The sequence below is a fragment of the Talpa europaea genome (genome assembly GCF_964194135.1).
Source record: "Talpa europaea genome assembly, chromosome: 6".
In the NCBI taxonomy this organism is placed as follows: domain Eukaryota; kingdom Metazoa; phylum Chordata; class Mammalia; order Eulipotyphla; family Talpidae; genus Talpa; species Talpa europaea.
In genome coordinates, this window is record NC_140072.1 from 131,174,327 (window position 1) to 131,192,960 (window position 18,634).

Sequence of the window (18,634 nt, forward strand, 5' to 3'; positions counted from 1 at the left end):
CCCCATGGCAGCTGTCCTAGCCATGGTCCATGAGTGAGGGGGGGAGCTCAGGGGCAAGGAAAGCCATGGGAGAATAGAGAAAGCAAATGGACACTGGCAGAGTCATTCTCTGCAAATACTGATTGCCTGCTCACAAGTCAAAGAGAATGGTTCATCTAAAACACAAGTCATGCCCCCCCACTCTGTAAACCCTAAATTGAACCCCCTGTTTTAAGTAGTAATTACAGTTCAAACATCAGGGTTTCCAGAAGAACTGCTGGGGCTGTAGGCACACTGTATCTTGGATTTATTTCTGAGCAGATAAACAGTAGAAAGCTAAAGACTATAGCCAAAGCATCTTATTTTCAGGATGAGCTATCAGAAAAACATTATGTTGACTTTTGGGTTAAACAGAATAGGGCGGACCAGAAAGACCACAAAATCCTCTGAGACCAGAATATATATATTTATTTTTTAATTTAAAGAGCTCCTAGGACTTATTTCTACTACTTCCAAGAAATCTAACTTCCCAGGACCATCATTTCATCTTTGGCATCAAAAAACTGTAATAAAGCATTGTAGAAAAAGGAGGCACAAGAAATGGAATGCCAGCTGACCTCACAAACACAGCCCTGGACAAGTCTCCTAGCACAGGGACGCCGTTTTCTGCGGTGGGATATACAGAAGGAAGCCATTACTGACTTGGTTTAAAAAAATCTGAAAAGGTTTCTGAAACTGTCTGGGTGCTCACAAGTGCTGCTGGGTTTGCCTGACCCGTACTCAACCTCAACGGGACAGCACAGGCTGAGAAAACACACTTCATCCTGAGTTCTCCCGCAGAAGATTTGCCTAGAAAGAAGTTTAATTGCTCAAAAGAAGGTAGAAGGTCATAGGAAATGAGCGATTTTGGATTAACATGAAACAAAAATCTGAGACCAAATTAAGGTGACCAGCTATTCTTCAAGTTAAAAAAAAAAAAAAAAGACTCCAAAATAGAAAAGCTGTGGAAGAAAATAGAGGGTGGCAACATGAAGGCTTCCTGCACACTGTCTCCACACAAGGAGCTGGTATCTGCAGTCCAGTGTAGGATCCACGGAAATAGGGAGAGAGGAATTACTCAGTTGATAGCAGTCAGGCTTAAATCCGATCCTATTACCCCTTGACTTTGTAGGGAAGAGATCAATTAACTAACTAGTTTGTGCATGCAGTAGGTGTATGTTTGTGTGTGTCGTAAAGATGTTTATAAGATTATGTACTGATACTAAAATCACTGACAACCTATGTTTGGTACAACCTATGAAACAATAGAAGGAAAAGAACAGGTTTTAGGGTAGACCCAGTGTGTTCCCTCATGAGACAGCAATAAATATGTTCAGAGCTATATGAATAGACAATATAAGGACCAAGAATATACAGAATATTCTGAAAACTGAAGTCCATTTTGCTCATATCGTATGTAAAGCCCCCTCCATTACATTCCAGAATGAGGCATCAGCTATTTTTATACTAAAACAACTTCCTCTCCCTTATATCCTGTTTGGTTATGTCTCAATCACAGTGGAAAACAAAAGCCAGGGTAACAGGATGAATGAAGCCGAAAGAGGAGGTCACCAGAGAGCAACCTGCGGTTCAATCACATCTTCAACCCCCCATCTTCTGCCTCCCCCATTGTTCTAGTCCTTTTTCTGGAATCTTATTAACTGTGGCCTGATTTCCCACTGGACCAATTCTTGCACCTTCCTTCCCTGTACAGATCTCCTGGCCCCCCCACCCCCCAACTAAACTCTCCCTGCCAACACAGCTGGGAGCCTCCAATCTCTCCCCTCATGCACCCCAGCACTCCCCACTTCAATCTCAGATTGCACAACCATGGAATCCTCATTCTACACAGGCACGAATGGCCCCCACCCCAACTACACCCAGTAAATAGAAAGTGACTTTCTGAATTCAAGATTGTATTGCAGACTATCTGCTTCAACAGACAAAACAGGTTCAAATATTTTGTTTTAACAAATTATGAACCCTTCCACCCCCAAACATCCAGAAACAAGACTAAGAGGCACAAAGTTCCCAACAGAGGAATACAAACACAGCACCCAAGACTCTCCCGAGCTAGGAGGAGGTTACAATGGCGGCACTAAAATTAGCTTTAATAGGCAGGTGCTAAAAAGACACTGCGGTAACAGTCAAGTGCTAAAGAAAAACAATACTCAGAGGTCCCAGCCAGGAAGGGAGATTTTATATTTTAGAACAGTCATGTTGTCTTAAAGTAAAGGTCAGTGCTGAATGCGAGTCTATTTATAATTGTATATAGATAAACCACGCTTTCTATGACAGTGTTTAAGAGGTGGGTGTGTGGGGTCTCCATTCCACTGTATTGGCAAGAAAAGAATAGAAAGGCTCTAAGAGATTAAGACTATAAAGGGCCAGAGAAGACAAAGATACTTTTCTCATTTAAAAAAGAATCATGCATAGATGCACACAAGGAGACAAGGATATTCATTATAGCATTGTTGTAATAGAAAAAAATTGGAAATAATAGAGCAGCTATAATAATGCCGAACAAGACAATGCAGGGATGAACTAGATCTATATACCAGCTTGGATGGAGCTCAAAAATAAGGCTGAATTTAAAAGCACAAGCACATATAGACTAATATGTTACCATTTATGATATGGCAGTTACTTTTAAGCCTACAAGCCACAATCCTTCATATTATTATGATAGACATATTGGTAAAAACATAAAAATCAAATGAAAGTAAGCCCCAAAAACCTTCAGAGTGCCTGTTTCTGGCTGAGGCTGTGGCAGAGGGGATGCAGAATAAAGTTTCAAAAGAACTTCAGCTATAACTGCTATTTTATTTCTTTTAAAATCATGGCAGCTAGGAAGGTAATACAGTCACAGGGGTTGAATCTGGGCATAGGACTATGGTTGTGATGCCTCTTTGTGTTTTTCAGTGAAGTGTTAGTTTCTCGGAGTTATATAAAACAAACAGAACTTTTTCTTTCATTCCGTGACTCAGCAACAATGAACTCAGGACACATTTCTTTGTGTCAGTGGCTCGATCTCCACGGCTCCGTCCCTGAGTGGAACCGTGTCTATCCGTGAACCAAGACACAGACATGCATGAAGACAGAGCGCGGTGTTACTCTGCAGACTCTGTGTATTTGGGCTATTTCCTCAATTCTCACCAAAGAGTATTAAATATTATGGTGAGAAAACATTTCATGATTTATAAAAAGAGAACACTTAGTAAGGTGGTTTCTGCAAAACAGACTGAAACTTGTCTTAGGCCAGTAATGTTACCTCCCTCATATTCTGGTAGAAAACAGAGATGGGTAATCACAGTTCCTATTTGTGACTTAGTCACAAGTATTAATCCTTAGTTAATCCTTAACTTAGCAAGTATTAATCCTTTAAAGAGATTCCATCCTGGACAAATTCACAACATGGGAGACATCTCAAAGCCATTCCATGATGAGCAGAACAGTTAAGATGATGTTACCTTGGCAAGTTCGGGCAGGTAGCTATCTAAACCGGAACCGGAACCTTCCAATTTGCTTTGTTCATCATCTAAAATGGCAAAACAGATGAACCTAGTCACTTGTAGCTGAATGTATTTTATTGAAAACAGGAAACAGAAGGCCATTCTCATCTGTGCCTTTGAATGCAGTGGTTCTTAACTCTGGATGTCCATCAGAAACACCTGAGAGCTCTTATAAACTACAATGCCCAGTCCCGTGTGAGCATTAAATAGTTAGCAAGGGCACTGTGCAACCAGAAATGATACCAACCACGACCCCAGCCCACCTGCCCATTCCCATCAGACCCACTAAAAGGGAGGTCTGCCCAGGCCATCAAAATCAGAATCTTTATTGGGGCAAAGGAAAGAGTATTTTGAAAAAATCCCCAGGAATTTCTAAGGCACAGCCCCAAAGGAAGGACTTAAACCAAAACATGAATGGCAAGAACAGAGCCAGATTTTTTTTTCTACAGGTTTAAACCTGAGGTTTCTGCCCATCCTAGTCTAGCTCTCTCTTGAAAAAATCCAAGGGATCCAATCAATGATAACAATAACTGTAATTAGTATTTTAAGTGCTGACACGACACCAGGTACTTGAGATACATTATTTCATCTTTTCATCAACCAGACATGGTTGAATTTATTCCCATTTAATGGGGGCATAAACTGAGGCTCAAAACGGTATGTAGCTTGCCCAAGAAAAAATGGGCTTGAACTTGGGTCTTCCATTCTGCCTCCAGCGGTAATTCTTACAATGACACGATTTCATTATAAAATTGATGTCAAGTCGTAACTGCTAACGTGATGAAATCTCTGCTGACAGCTATCTGCACAGAGTTCCCGTCCGTCCTGTCGCCCTGCAGCTTGTGAACTCACAAGCTTGTGTCTGGTGCTGTGCCCTCTGGCCAATATGAGTGCCCTGCTGAGGGCACATCCTGGAGAAAGCTGCCCCCACCTTCATGTGAGTCTCCGTTGCGCTTCTCTTGCATGGCGGCTTCAAAGTTGAGTTGGAGAATCTTGTTTAGAATCGTGATCCACTCTTCCATTTCTACTTCACTGTCTGCCGCGAAAAGATAACTACTTTTATCCTGCATCTTGAGCTCAAAAGCAAAACGCCTGACTTTGTTGTTCTGCAATGGAAAAGGATGGAGAGAAACATTTGAAAAGAAATGCAACAGCCTCAAAGTTTTTTCTCACTGGCATCCGGACCAGGCTATTTAAAAAGGCAAGTCCCTTCCCCCACAAGCCCCCTGCCCTATCTCCTCCCCTCTGGATCTTCTCCATGGCTTTATCTTCACATCAGACACATATTTTACATATTCATCTTACATGTCATCTTTCCCCTCCAATGGAATGGAAACTCTGCAGTGTAGAGATTTCTAGCTCCATTTGTTTGTTTGTTTGTTTGTTTTTCTTATATCATTGTTCATTTTGGGGCAATATTTGATGTCCCTCCTCAGGTGGGGACCCTGCAGTTCTCCCACCACAACAGCACCTATGACCCATCACCATAGTCCCTTGTGCTCTTTCCTTCCCCGTTTTGACCCCTCTTCTTCCTCCTCCCCCACTGGATGCCTCAGATCTAAGGTCTGCTTGGAAGTGCTGTCTTTTTCCTGACCCTTTTTTCAGTTTCCCCATATTCCACATCTAAGTGAAACCATCCAATATTTATCTTTTTCCTCCTGATTTATCTCACTCAGCGTAATCCCTTGCAGCTCCATCCATGTTCCCGTTCCTTCTCATGACATGAGTTTATCTCTTTTGATCGCTGAATAGTATTCCCAGCTCCTTATTTTTTTAAAAAGAAGTAATGTGTGGATCACAGTTTCAAAGGTAAAACTTCCTTGTCCTTCATGAGCCTCCAGAGGGACCTGGCCACTATGTCCACAGGCTTCTCTCAAGTCTCTGGCTATTATGTGCATGAAAGGGTGTCTGGCTCGAAGTTCAAAACCAATGGCCCATGTGCATTAAGGGATGGTACATGGAAGTGCCTTTGGCTGGGCTTCCTCACCTCACTGCTGATATTTGGGTCAATATTTCCTTGCAGTGGGGGCTACCCTGTGTGCTGTTTGCAGCAGGTCAGCCTCACATACTAGATGCTAATGCATCCCCCCATCCCCAGATACCTCCTGGGGACCAGATTACTCCACCCCATCCTGAGACTGCTTCGGGTGGAGGCTCAGCCTGAAGACCAGAGCACAAGATTCCTGAAGGCACAGGTGAGGGTCATGACACCATAACCCTCACCAGACAGTGGGGGCAGAGCAGATGCCCTACCCACTACAGCTCCAGTTGGTTGGCTGCCATCTCTGAGGGGTCACCCTTTCCTAGGCATCCCTGTGTTCTCTATAATGCAGTTCTGAAAAACATGAGGTCGCACCCCCAAAGCCACACACACCTGTGCCCAAGCTACCCACCACAGGGCCACAGCAGAATAGAGGAGGCAGCAAAGGTTGGGAATGAAAAGTATTTCCTCCCCACTCCTCATATACTCAAGATCATGAACATAAAAAGCTAAAAGCATCTGTGTGCAGGGAAGGCTAGTAGACCTTGATTCTAAGTTATTCTTCTTTCTGAGCCTCCAGCTCCTGACCTGCAAGGTGAATGTAAGTAAAGCCTCATGAATTCTAACAAACTATTAGGGCTTAAGCTGCAAAACTGAATTTATTTCAGGTCTACTTTAAAATTTTAGTTTAGGCATTTCTTTAAATTCACCTCATTAATCAACTTTATTTTTCCACAATGTTCAAAACCAACATTTAAAAGAAAAAAAAAAACAACACCAAAACACTTAAGCTGCAACATTTAGAACTTAGCTTACAAACAGATACAGATAAAGGTGAATTACTCGAAATTTTGAAGTCTGAAGTAAATTCACTAAAAACAAAATACCACCAGCCACATCTGCAAAAAGAACCTGAAAGAAGACACCCATTGACGTCAGAACTTTAGATTCTAAAATGCACCTAAAATGTACCGTGGGAAAGGGACGCTGTACTTATCATCAGCTACACTATCCTGAAGACTGTTATAAAAACAAGAGTAATTACTTCCTACTTTCCAAATGAGGTTGCCAAACATATTTTAGTTTTGCTTTAGACACTTTTTTAAAGCCAATGCCAGAAAATTCAACTAAAAGGTAACTCAAAAGTTCTCCCACCTTAATAGTACAAATGAATCTCTTACTTGGGAACCCCACCCAGGAAGTCAACACACTGTCATGGACAATTCACCTGGGCCCTCCTTACTTCATGCTGTCAGTAAAGCAGCCTTTGAGATAATGTGTTTCCTACAGCTGCAGCTTTCAGCTGAGACTGGGCTGCTAGCTGAGAGACAGCTACAGGCAAATCAGCTCTGGAAGCAAAATAATTTTCGGTGAATACCAAGTAGTGGCATCATCTTGATCTAGGGCCCAATCATATTCTCCTGTGTTCTGAAAAGGGGGAGGGGGAGCCCTGTGCAGTGATTTTCATTTGTTTTAGAATTCATTACAATAATTTAAAGTACCAAGATTTAACTAAATGTTGTGTATCTTTTTGTTTGTTTTGAAAAACCAGATGATGATCTTGCAGCACCAGTGACAGCTGAGAGCAGCTGCTGCTTCCTTCAAACTGAGCCACCTGGGCTTGAGTTTGTCATGGTCCCCAAACTCCCCAGCATCCTCTTTTATCTGGGGCCTGCTTGGCCCCTGCAGGCATCTGAGCTTGGAGCCCCATCCTCCACTGCTTTGGAGTAACAAGGTCTGGACTTACTCTCCAAGCATAACTACTAGAAAGCTAGGCAAGAGTTGAAAAAAGAGGGGGGGAGGTCTGTGATCCTCAATAGCAAGGAATAAATGAGTCTACCATCACCTTAGCTTCCCACCTAGAGGCTAGTTCTGACCTGTGGCCCAGGGAAGGGGAACCCAAACAAAGTACTACAGTCTCCCTGACCCATGTGGCTAGAATACGCAGGGCAGAATTTCCAGAGAGAAAACAGATCTCAGCACAAGAGATAAAAAGAGATCCAAACTTAGTAAAAATTCAGTTATACATTCATGATGTGTGTGTGTGTGTGTGTGTGGTGTGTATAAAGTTTACCCAAAAAAATCAAAATCAAGGCTCAATAACCTAAATTTCAGATCACTGAAGATAAAGAGAGGAACAGGATATAAGCATAATATCAGATCCCAAGATTGTACCGACATCTAGAAAATGCTGAAATGTCTTCAAATTCTGGTAAATTTCACCTTGAATTTCTATATCCAGCCAAACTATCGATCAAGTATCCATGCAAAAAATAAAAATACATGCTGCTATGGTAACTCTCAAAAAATGAGCATTTTATGCAAGATTTCTTGGTAAGCACTAGAGGATGGGCTTCTTAAAAAGAAGCAAAATGAGAAACACAGGATCCTAGAAATAGGAGGAAGGCAAAGGGCATCTTCAAAGATGCTGAGAAGCAATGGGTTACAGGAGCCATAATGTTATCTAACATCACAGCATGTCCACCGCTGATGAAGAAGGGTGAACACTCTTCTCTCACTACGTGTAGGAAAGCCCCACCCAATACAGTGAAAAGTTGAAAATGACCTATGAGTGGAGTGGGATGGGTGAGGATGGATGATGCCAAGTACACATGGAATATTCTTCTAACGATGCCTTTGCGCACTGCTTGATGTGGAATCAAGATGAATGGATTGCTTGGATGGACCTGCAATTTAATTTCCAGCAAGCATGTGGACATATAAATACTACATCTGAGGGTCAAACCAGAACGCTGTGTCTCTAACTTTCACATGCTGGCCCCAAGGAACAACCTTTCCAGTGGAGCCAAGCTCGGGGTTCGTGCCATGAGCCAACATTGGGTCACTGTAAGAGCGAATGCTGTTAATGGTGACTGCATCGACTGTGCATGGTCGTCAAGGAGACTCTTCATTAATCACACAGGGCCGTCTCTATGAGGCCCCCAGAAGAACGCCTGAATGGTCTTCATTCTGGGATTCTGGGGCAGCTTCTGACTAATTGGATTGTTTGTTCCAGTGTGTGCTGTGCACTGTGAGATGGAGTGGGTCTCTGCACAGTGTCCAGTGTGTGGGCCAACTGGAGCAGGTGTGAGGTTTGCAGACATATGCTTTTTCTCAGCTGGATTTTACCTCGTCTCCTCCCTGCCCAGATTCCTTATCCACCTTTCTGCTTTCAGATTCACGTTAACTGTATCCTGTCCTGCGTTTTATGTGTCCTTGCAAGGTGCCGCCCTAGATCTTCCTGGAAAATGGCAGAGAAGTAGATAAGTGGGTGAGTGGGTGGGTGGATGGATGGATGCACAGATGGGTGGATGGATGGACAGAGAGGTGGGGAAACTGGTGATCTGTTTTCTAAGACAAGTCTGTGAAGGTATGAAAGCTGCCCCCACGCTGGGGTTGACAGCTCTCTGGGAAAGGGAGACATGGGGGCCAACAGGGACTTTCAGTTTACCTGTATTGACTGATTTTTAATAATATGAATAATTCATGTATTATGCATAATTAAAAATAATTTTTAAGAATAACTCCACACAACAGCAGCGCTATAACAAGTGTATAAAATTAGCTGATTGCTTCCCATGTGGCTGCAAGTTCATTACATGCATTGATTAGTCCTCTCAGTAGCCAAATCTGGGATTGTCACTTTCCCTATTTAACCAATGAGGAAATAGAGGCGCAGACAGGCTCCAGAGGACCTCCAAGGTCGCAGAGCTGACAAGTGGCGGGGAGGGCAGGGATGTGAGCTCAGGCTGGCTCTGAGCTGCGATCTCAAGACCAAACACTACTCTGTACAGTCCAGTGATGGTGACTAACAGCAAAAATCACTGAGAAGCTAAGAAGTGTCCCAAATTGTTCCAAGTTCAACACACCCAATCCTCTCATTTACCCAACTGAGGACACATCAGCATCACCCAAATTTTATACATTAAGAAACTTCAGGGCCTCCCCTGGTGGCGCAGCGGCTGGGCGCTGGACTGTATAGCTGCCCGCAGCCTCTGCAGCACTGGTTCGATGCCCAGCCACCGGTGAGGGTCCCACATGGCTCGCAGACCTCTCCTGCCACGCCCACTGCTCCCCTCAGCAGTGTACTTTGTCAGTCTGCCTGTTCTGCTCCCCGCTCTGGCTCTGGTGAATTCTCTCACCCTCCCGCACTTCTGACTGTACCCAGTGCTTGTATAAATAAATAAATAAATCTTAAAAAAAAAAAAAAAGAAAAGAAACTTCAGGTAAGTCTACCCTAGATCCTATAGCTGGGAAGCGGCTGAGCCAGCTTGTGAACCACGGACTCACAAAGAGCCTCGTGCCCACCCAACACAATTCTTCATCTACCACCCACCTGCCACCTTCTAAAATGATAAAAGACAAGACTTTGCTCATTTTTAAAGTTAAATATTCTCATTTTTGGACATGTTTGCTTAAATCTGCTGATTCTCAGGCAGTGCTTTCATAGATTAGAAAACTTGATGATAAAACTCATGTTTACCTGAACCACACCCATACAGGAATCCAGAAATATTGATCCTTTCGGCTCCTTGGAGATCTTTTCATCTTTGTAAAAATTCAAATTGTAGGATCCATCACCAAGTTGTATGAGGTGGAAGAACCGTCTTTTAAACGACTGGGAGAAAAACACACACAACAGCTTTCATTACAGCAGGAAGAGAGTCACGACCTCTATGGATAACTCACGACCGAACACAAGCACAAACCATTTCAGTGCCCCCCAAAGCAAGTTGCGCCCTGGCCAACGCCAGGTAAGTAGGTGAAGGAGATGCCACCCTCCTTATCATCGCCCAAATCTCAATTCTGAAGAGCTGGGTCTCTTCCCACCTACCAGCCCTTTAGCTCGCCCAGAGAATTTGAGATTTTATGTAACCAACCGAAGCAATGCCAGGAGCACCAATTAGGGCTGCAGCACAGAGGGAAGGAAAGTTGCTCACACCCTGGTGTTTCCTGCTCACACGGCAGAGGAGCAGCACCCCAACCCGGGTGACTTGGAGTCATTTCCAGCACACCACGATGCTGTCTTTCCCCTGATGCAGGGCTTCCCTCCTGCTCATCAGCCTCTCCTCCATGCTGTTTCTGTCCTCTTTATCATGGTCGCTCCTACTTCTCTGCTCCTGCAGAGCCCTTGCTACTGGCTTTACTAATCTCCTTGCACCCTCTCCCAATGCAATCACTGTCCTGTTGGTTCTCATTTTTTTTTCACTCGACTGTGTCATCAACCTCCACGAAAGTACTGCAGTTCAGCCCCTAGGGAACAAGCACCCCCTCTGCAGGTGATACAGGGACGAGCTGCACCGGTGACTACACCTTCACACCAGCCCGCGGTAATCTGGGCTTGCTGGTGCATGGCCAGAGGGTGAAGAGGGCACATGGGTGGAAGGAGCCGTACCCTCGGCCAGGCAAGACCAGGGAGATGGCTTAACCAGACAAAGTCACCTTTGTCAGGAAAACAGCATGCCTACTCCTCCTGAACTTTAGTCTCAAGAGCTATAGCAACAGGGGTTAGGAGAGGCAAAAGCAGGGCGCTGGACTCTTACCCTCATGGTCACGCTTATTGCGCTGTTCATGTTGCCTTTGTAAAGCCACCCATGCTTCGTGATGCCGCCCTTCTGCGAGCCCAGGGATGCAGCATCCTGGGAGAGAAAGAAACACGGCGGTTATGGCTGACCCAGGCTGTGTGCTATGAGCTTGGTCAATAGGAAAATCACTCCTCCGGGGTCAATGTCGCCACCTGACCCTCACACCCACGAGCCAATTTAGAGTCCACTCAAGAATCAAAGACAGCAGCAGCCTAATTCTCTGAAAATGCTTCTCCATTAAAATGAAAGCTGGTTCCAGCCCAGCTCTTTGTTTTCAAGTGTTTAATGAGCCACACAGCACACATACCGCAACTGCCCACTCAAGCTGTAAGGTCTCGCCTGGTTTCAGGAAAAATGTTTTCAAATTACACTCCCATCTCTAGTTGGAGGGACAAAAGCAAATTCCTGGAAAACTTCCCAGAGGCTTGGTTCAGGGAGAGGTGACTAAAGAAAGGAAGGAAGTGGAAGGCAAGAGAGAGAGGAGAGAAAATGCTGGAAAGAGAGACAGGAGCAACAAGAGTGAGACAGGACAAGTAAAACAGGCAGTAAAGAGATGAAGTTCTGACCTCATCTGGGCTTAAGGAGACGTCATGAAGGTGCCAGATGCTGGTAAAATTAGGGAATATAATTCTATAGGTAATAATAAACAGACAGATGAGATATATACACGCAAATGCACAACCCAGCATGCCCTCCCCATGCCCCAAGACTAGTCCCTGTGATTCTTTGCATCCTGAAGGCTGTGCCCCATGTACATTTTAGTAGGTACAGTGGGGAGGGAGGGCCAGACAGCGGGGAAGTGACCAGCTCATGGGTTAGCCTCTAATTACAACTCTCAGCTTGGTGATCAAGCAGAGCAGTGTGGAAAGAGCCACTTATGCTCTGCTTTAGACCATCGTAATATTAATAATGGGATATATTATTACTATTAATCAGTAAGGATTTTACACTTCATTGTGTCTTTCCATGCAAGATTCCAAACGGTCCTCTTTTTACTATTCATCAGCATCAAGTTCTTAATATCTTGTTTCTCATTTTGAATGGCCACTTGCTCTTCCCAGAATTTCTTTAAAAGTGGTTTCTAAAATAATTTGCTATTGGGGACATGATGAGCACTCACACGTTCCTGCAGTTATAATTTAGCTGACAATTTGGGGGGAGGGAATTAGAAATAAAATCCCTGAACTCACAGTGGCGCCCACAGAGCTCACAGAGCTGAGTAGGAGAGATATGAGAACTACAGGGAAGGGGCACTAACTTTTCATTAGGTCCGCCTTGCTCAGTGAAGGGTTCACTTTAATGCCCTGTTCTCTTCACCCACATCTCTAGACATAATCATCTCTCCGGTTGTTGAGGCCTGAACATGTTCAAATCAGGGTACAATATGCTTCTTTGAAGCCCTCACTGGAGAAAGTCATCTAAAATCTACTGGTTGCCAGTTTGTTTCAAGATATCCTGTTGAAAAACTTCCTAAACTGGGGCCTCCCTGGTGGTGCAAGGGGTTAAGCACAGCACTTTGAAGCGGTCCTCAGTCTCTGCAATTTGAGTTCGATCCCTGGCCAGGGAGCTGACCCACATGGCGCAGCAGACCTCTCCTGTCTCCCTGCTGCTCCCCTCAGCAGTGTTTTTCAGTCAGTCTGCCTGTTCTGTTCCCCACTCTGTCTCTGGTGAATTCTCTAACTGCCCACACCTCTGGCCTGTACCCCAGTTCTTGTATGCATAAATAAATAAATCTTAAAAAAATAAAACTTCCTAAACTGAAGGTCTAAGTAATCTTGATCTCTTCTAACACTAGCCAAATCTTATCCTGGCCTTTGAAAATGCTCTCAGAACAAATAAACAGGCCCAGAACATGCCATGCTCAATAGTCAAGTTGAAACAGAGACCTCACTGCAAGCATTCAAACAATAGTCCTTTCAAAATTCTTGCTCTGTTTCAAGGAACATCCAATTCTTGGTTCAGTTACATGTTGATCATTTTCTAATTACTCTTCCACGCCTGCAAAATAAATCAATTTTTCAACCGGGAGCCGGGGTCCTACCTCGTCTTTGTCGACCTCCTCATCCACTTCATAGACATGAACTGGAAGTTTATCCAACTTGACCACTTTGCTTTAAAAAGAAGAAAGAAACTCCTTTTATAATTACCTAGTTAATATCCCCTGAAGAGACAGTACATTTCTTCCCCCATCAGAGAAACAGCATTTAACAAGCCAAAAGGTGGGCCACTAGGTAAAGAACAATCCCAGACTTATTTGTCAAAGCAGACGGGCCTTAGTCAGAGAGCCTCCAAAAGCTAGGAAGAAGAGGTGGCGTGTCTTGTTGGGAATCAGGTCCATTAAAATGGGAGTGTTTATGGACCACCAAGACTCGGGCGGAATAACCTTTAATGTTAAGTTTATGAGAGAATAGGGAAAATGGGACCAAAGCATCTTAATGGACTGGAGCCAGATGTGCCAGTGATGGCATCAGCAACTTCGACACAGCCGCACTTGCACCAGCGTTTCTTAAACAGCTATTATGTGCTGGGCTCGGTGATACGGGCCTCGCCTGTGTGGTGCCCTGTGCTCCTTCGTAGGGTGGGGACCATTGTTAAGACCATTTAGTAGATGAAGAAACTGAGGCCTCACCGAGAAAGTTCTTCATTTCCCCTTTTATTCTCATCATAAATGAAAACTCTTTTTAATGACCAAACCAGCAGTAACGGCGTGTTGTACATCGAGCGCCCTTCACCTCAGCCTGTTCCTTGCAGCCTCGAGAATAGCCTGAAGGAGGCTCTCAGTGAAGCCGAGCTAATTTGATCCCATGGGGAGAATTCAAAAATGCCCAGGGGGGTACTGGGTGAATGCAGAACTGGAGAGCAACCCATCTGGAGAAGATAATCCTGGAAGGGTGTGTTCTCGGCTGAGGTTTAAAAAGAGGCGACGGGGAAGCTGGCTGAACACTCCTGAGGCGTGGCGGAACCACACAAACAGCAGAAACAAACAGCCCGGTCCTCTGAGAATAGAGTGAATAGTTCCAAACGTGGAGCCGCAGCCAGCACGAGATCATACCCAGAGTCTCAAGTCAAATTTCCACTAGGCGAGAGTTACTTTGGAAGCACTGTCATTTGCTTCCGATTTTCATAACCAACTCTCGATGTGCCAACACCATCATCTCAGGACGCACGGTTTAATGAGAGATCTCCGGGTCAGATCTACCTGGTCCTGGCTCACGTTACCACCGCGAATCAGGCTAAGCGCACTTGCTTCTGTGGTTTTCCAGCACGGCTTAATACTTCAACAGCGGTAAAGACCTTCGCTGGGGGAAAATGCATGTTCTCTGATTTACATTTTCAACATAAAATTGATTCCTTCGGACTGCTCAAGATGTTATTTTTAAGGCAAAACACACTCGCATAGTTCAGTGCACCTGCATTTTCTTAGTTTTCTATTTCTCACTGAAAAAAAAAACTCACCTGTTTGGGTTTTTGCAATGGTGCCCTGAAAAGATGCACTGGGCATAATCAAACCAGCCATGTGTTTATACCACTGACCGACCCCGCCCACCCACCCCCCACATAGGCCAGGTTGGATTGTCAAACGCCCTCTAAGCAGCCAGTACCCACATACCGCAGCCATCCACAGCCTGTCTTCCAGTTACTCTGGCTGCAAATGCAGTTATTTGGCTCCTTAAGTATTTCAAGAACAAGGAATTTCCCCTGTATGTGCCCGCCTTGTGTGGTCTGACCATTTACTCACTTGGGAAGCTGGCGAAATTCCTCTGAATAATCTTCATATTTGTAGTTGACAAGATGCCAGTCAGAGTTGTAGGTTTTGATGCACTATGAGGGGGAGGGGATTGAAAAAAACAGAGGGTAGAAGAGGAAAAGAAAAATGAATCGTGAAGACTTTAAGGGAACATTTGGGTTCAAGAAGGCACAACCACACAAACATCAAAAACATTTCTCTCTCCAACCCACCCATGTCTGAAATTCCAGCACCAGACATCCCTGTGAAACTTAAGAACCACTGAAATACCCCCCTTGGGAGAAGAAGCTCTTCAAGTTTCTATCATTCTCGATCTGAGAACAGATTTTACACAATGTGCTATTTCTGACTTAAAAGCACTTTGTCTTAGGGAGGCATGCGGTTTTTACTAGAACATGAAAGTGAATGGCAAGTGTGAACCAGAAGACCCTTCAGGGCTGTTCACTCAGATCGCAACTTGCTCTGTTAGCTGAAATTAATCTGCCCTCACATGTTCATTCCATTTCTAAGGCACAGAGTGAGGTGATGCGGAAGGAACATTTATATTCCAATTCTCAGAGGCACCAGCACCTCTCTCCAGGGGTGCACGTACACAGTGAACAGGAGGCACTGAGCAGGGGGGCCCACACCAGGGGTGCTGTGCTGAGCTGCATTCAGCCACCTCTCCACCTGACAGTCTCAAGGCCCAGCCTGCAGCCCTCCATTCTGCCCGGGATGTGCTCCTGGGGCCCCTCCAAGCGGTGCATGGAGCATCACAGGCCCACATCCATCAGATTCTCAAATGTGAATGAGTCTAAATCAGTACATGAAGCCTTTGATTTCATTACCAGGAGTTTAGGTCAATGATTCTCTGTATAATCAGTTCTAGATCACACGATGGTAGACATCACTCAAAAAATTAATGTGTGAAAACATGGGTAGATAAATACGCTGATGTCCCACCTCGTGCCCTTCACTCTGGCTGTTACTATCTTCAAGAACAGTCTCTGATCTGCTCACTTCAGGTCAACGTTTACCTGCCAGCCTTTTAACCTATTTCATAGCCCAGCCCAGGACTAGCACCTCTCCATCCTTGAAGTCACAAACATAATTACAGCAACACCAGTAAGTGCTTCCTTCCTGCCAGGCTCTAAGATAAGCACTTAACTGGCCAGGTTATAAAGGGAAGGCAGTGCAAGGTTTTTATGTTATATTCTAGAAGTGAAATAATAAATAGCGAAGGGATAAGAGCAAAGAAAGAGGTGGAAGCTGCACAATTTTCAATTTCTTTGCTATGCAGTTACCAATTATTGTAAACAGTCTTATTCTTCCAGTTGCTGTAAAAGTTTTTCCACAACATCTTTTTTACAATTAGAACACCAGACAGCCTCATTCAAAATTACATTCCAAAACCAGCATGATTTCAAAATTATCTGTAGGTTTGGATTCTCCCACTATTGTCCCTGGTCTATTAGCTCAGCTAAGTCAAGTCTGAGTGCGCGTGACTCACTCTTGTGGACATGGCCCTATTGTCTTTGTTCTGAAGCCAAATCAGAAACAGCAGCAGCTCTGGTGTTCCTTCACCAAACCCTGCAACTAAAGCGGTGCCACCAGTTTCTTGCCTGAAGTTACAACCACTCTGATGTATAAAATGTACCTGCCCCATTAAAAAAATAAATAAGCAGGGACATATATAATCAGTGCATTTATGAATAGAACACCCAAATACTCAGATTTTTAATATCTTTGGCAAAATGGGTTAGAAAGAAAATTATAACTTTTAAATATTTTAAATAAAGAACTTCAAAAAAGAAAAAAAAAACATAGCCAGTTCAGAATCCAGATTCAGTGCTTTAATAAGCTACCGCTAAAGGTTCACATGGCACCAGCTAAATCCCAAGGCAGAAGCGCAGAATGAGGCAAGCCACCCTCACCCTCAGGGGGGCAGAAAGCCTGGGAGATCATGGATTCATCGGAAATCTGTAGCTAGAGAGCTGTAGCTCCAAAAAGTCAGGGACCTCACTGGCTGATTTCATGTCTGACCTTTCTATCTTCTGAAATTCAATAATATTTTGAAGTTAAACTGAAAAGTTTCTGAAGTTGTTGTTTTTTCAAAGCATTAGGTCATTCTCCTCTGGACCAGAGGATAGAGAGGAAGTGCTGGTCCGCTCCACCCTAGTGGAAAGGTCCCAAGAGGTTTGGCTCTGCTGGCTCAGGCATCGTAGGATGAAACTGATTGCACAACCTGCAGTGATTTAAGAACTTCATGGAAAGCTGGCCCTCAAAAACCCACAATTTTTAATCAATTGGGAGACTTGAATTACTAATTAATAACTTTGCTTGTGCTTTAAAATAGGAGTTTGCACATTTTTCAGCAAAACGCCAAATAGTAAATATCCCCAGCTTTGAGGGAGAGGCTACTGTTGCAGCTGTTGCAGCTACGCAGCCCTGACTTGTCACGTGAAAGTGGCCACAGGTAACACACAGGTGAAGGGGCGTGGTTATGCTGCAACGTAACTCCATTCACAAAAACAGATTTTTTTTGGGGGGGTGGGGGGTTGCCTGCATCTTCCTTTAGAATAACAATTTAATAATCTATAAGCACAACTGGCTGTATTTGTTTGGAATTAATTTTACAATGTAATATCATTGCAAGGGAGGTAAGACAAGAAGTAATCATTTCAGGAAAGTGAGAGAACCAAATTTTTAAAATTTAAATTCATATACAATTTTTCAAAAATCTCAATGGAAACAAAATTTGTTCTTTTCATTGGTTTTCACTTATTAAAGCATAACTTTCTCATAGCCAGCAAGGTTACTGAAGAGCATACTAATCATCTAAATATCAGCCAGAAAAGTGGAGATAAAAATACTTTATTGCTAAATAAAGGAGCATTTCAAGGAACAAAATTAAAACATATCATTACTTCATACCTACCTTCTACCTGGAGGAAGAAACAAGAATCTCCAAGGTGGAAGAAAAACAAGCAACATAGATGCAATAATTTCTCTTTCCTCCTCAAGATAATTGTCATGTTCAGACAAGAGTAGTAATAATCAGACATTGATTGGGATAGTCTGGCTCTGCTCATTATCACCTGGCACTTCCTGGATAGACCCAGTCTTGAAACTAATTTCCAAGTGCACACGTATAAACGAAGCCAATGAATACACAAATGCGTGTGCTGTGTCTCCATTCAAAACAGCATCAATAACGAAGCCTCTGCCAGAGCTTTCCAGTGAGTTCATTCATACAAGTTACCCTTTATTCCAACCCAATGAGATAAATTCTGCAGAACTCATGTCTTGTCATCAGAAACTATCCCTGCTGACATTTCTGCCCAAGTCCCACAGTCCCCATAATTTAACTCCATCATTAACAGGGAATTGTCTCTCTGACACTTTCATTGAAATTGAAGGGGGTGGGACGAGTCAAGAAAAATGACTTTAAGATGACATGTAAATTGCTGTAGAAAAGGTACATTACCTCTGTAACAAACAAGCTCTGCGCCTCCTCTTGAGCCTTCGCGGGGACCGTGGAGCATCTGTAGCGGCCCTGCCTCCTCAGGATGGCCGTCTGCGGAGGAAAGCACAGGAAGGGACTGGTTAAGGAAGATGGCACAGCGCCACCCGGGCCATCAGCGCCACCCAGGGTCATCGGTCTTACCAGCAGGTGCAGCTTCCCCTCTCCCGCTTCGGTTGCCACGTAGGACAATGGCTCCTGCCTCTTGTGGGATCTGGGACCCTGTGACCCCTCCTCCCTCCAAAGAGCCTTCCTGCTCCCCAGATAGGGCAGAGCCTCTTTCTGAAG

The 18,634-nt window shown here is 44.1% G+C and overlaps 1 protein-coding gene across 11 annotated transcripts in view; it reads right to left on the reverse strand.

Moving 5' to 3' along the window:
- The window catches only part of DOCK9 (dedicator of cytokinesis 9), a gene marked incomplete at both ends in the record, with an annotated part of 234,149 nt that overhangs the window by 94,018 nt on the left and 121,497 nt on the right, over positions 1 to 18,634 (reverse strand). For all 11 annotated transcript variants that reach the window (XM_084234772.1, XM_084234762.1, XM_084234770.1 and 8 more), the window contains 7 exons: positions 3,489 to 3,556; positions 4,462 to 4,636; positions 9,995 to 10,129; positions 11,055 to 11,150; positions 13,138 to 13,207; positions 14,836 to 14,918; positions 18,311 to 18,400. In XM_084234772.1, the coding sequence (XP_084090898.1) occupies positions 3,489 to 3,556; positions 4,462 to 4,636; positions 9,995 to 10,129; positions 11,055 to 11,150; positions 13,138 to 13,207; positions 14,836 to 14,918; positions 18,311 to 18,400 (717 nt within the window). The remainder of the gene's footprint in view (positions 1 to 3,488; positions 3,557 to 4,461; positions 4,637 to 9,994; positions 10,130 to 11,054; positions 11,151 to 13,137; positions 13,208 to 14,835; positions 14,919 to 18,310; positions 18,401 to 18,634) is intronic.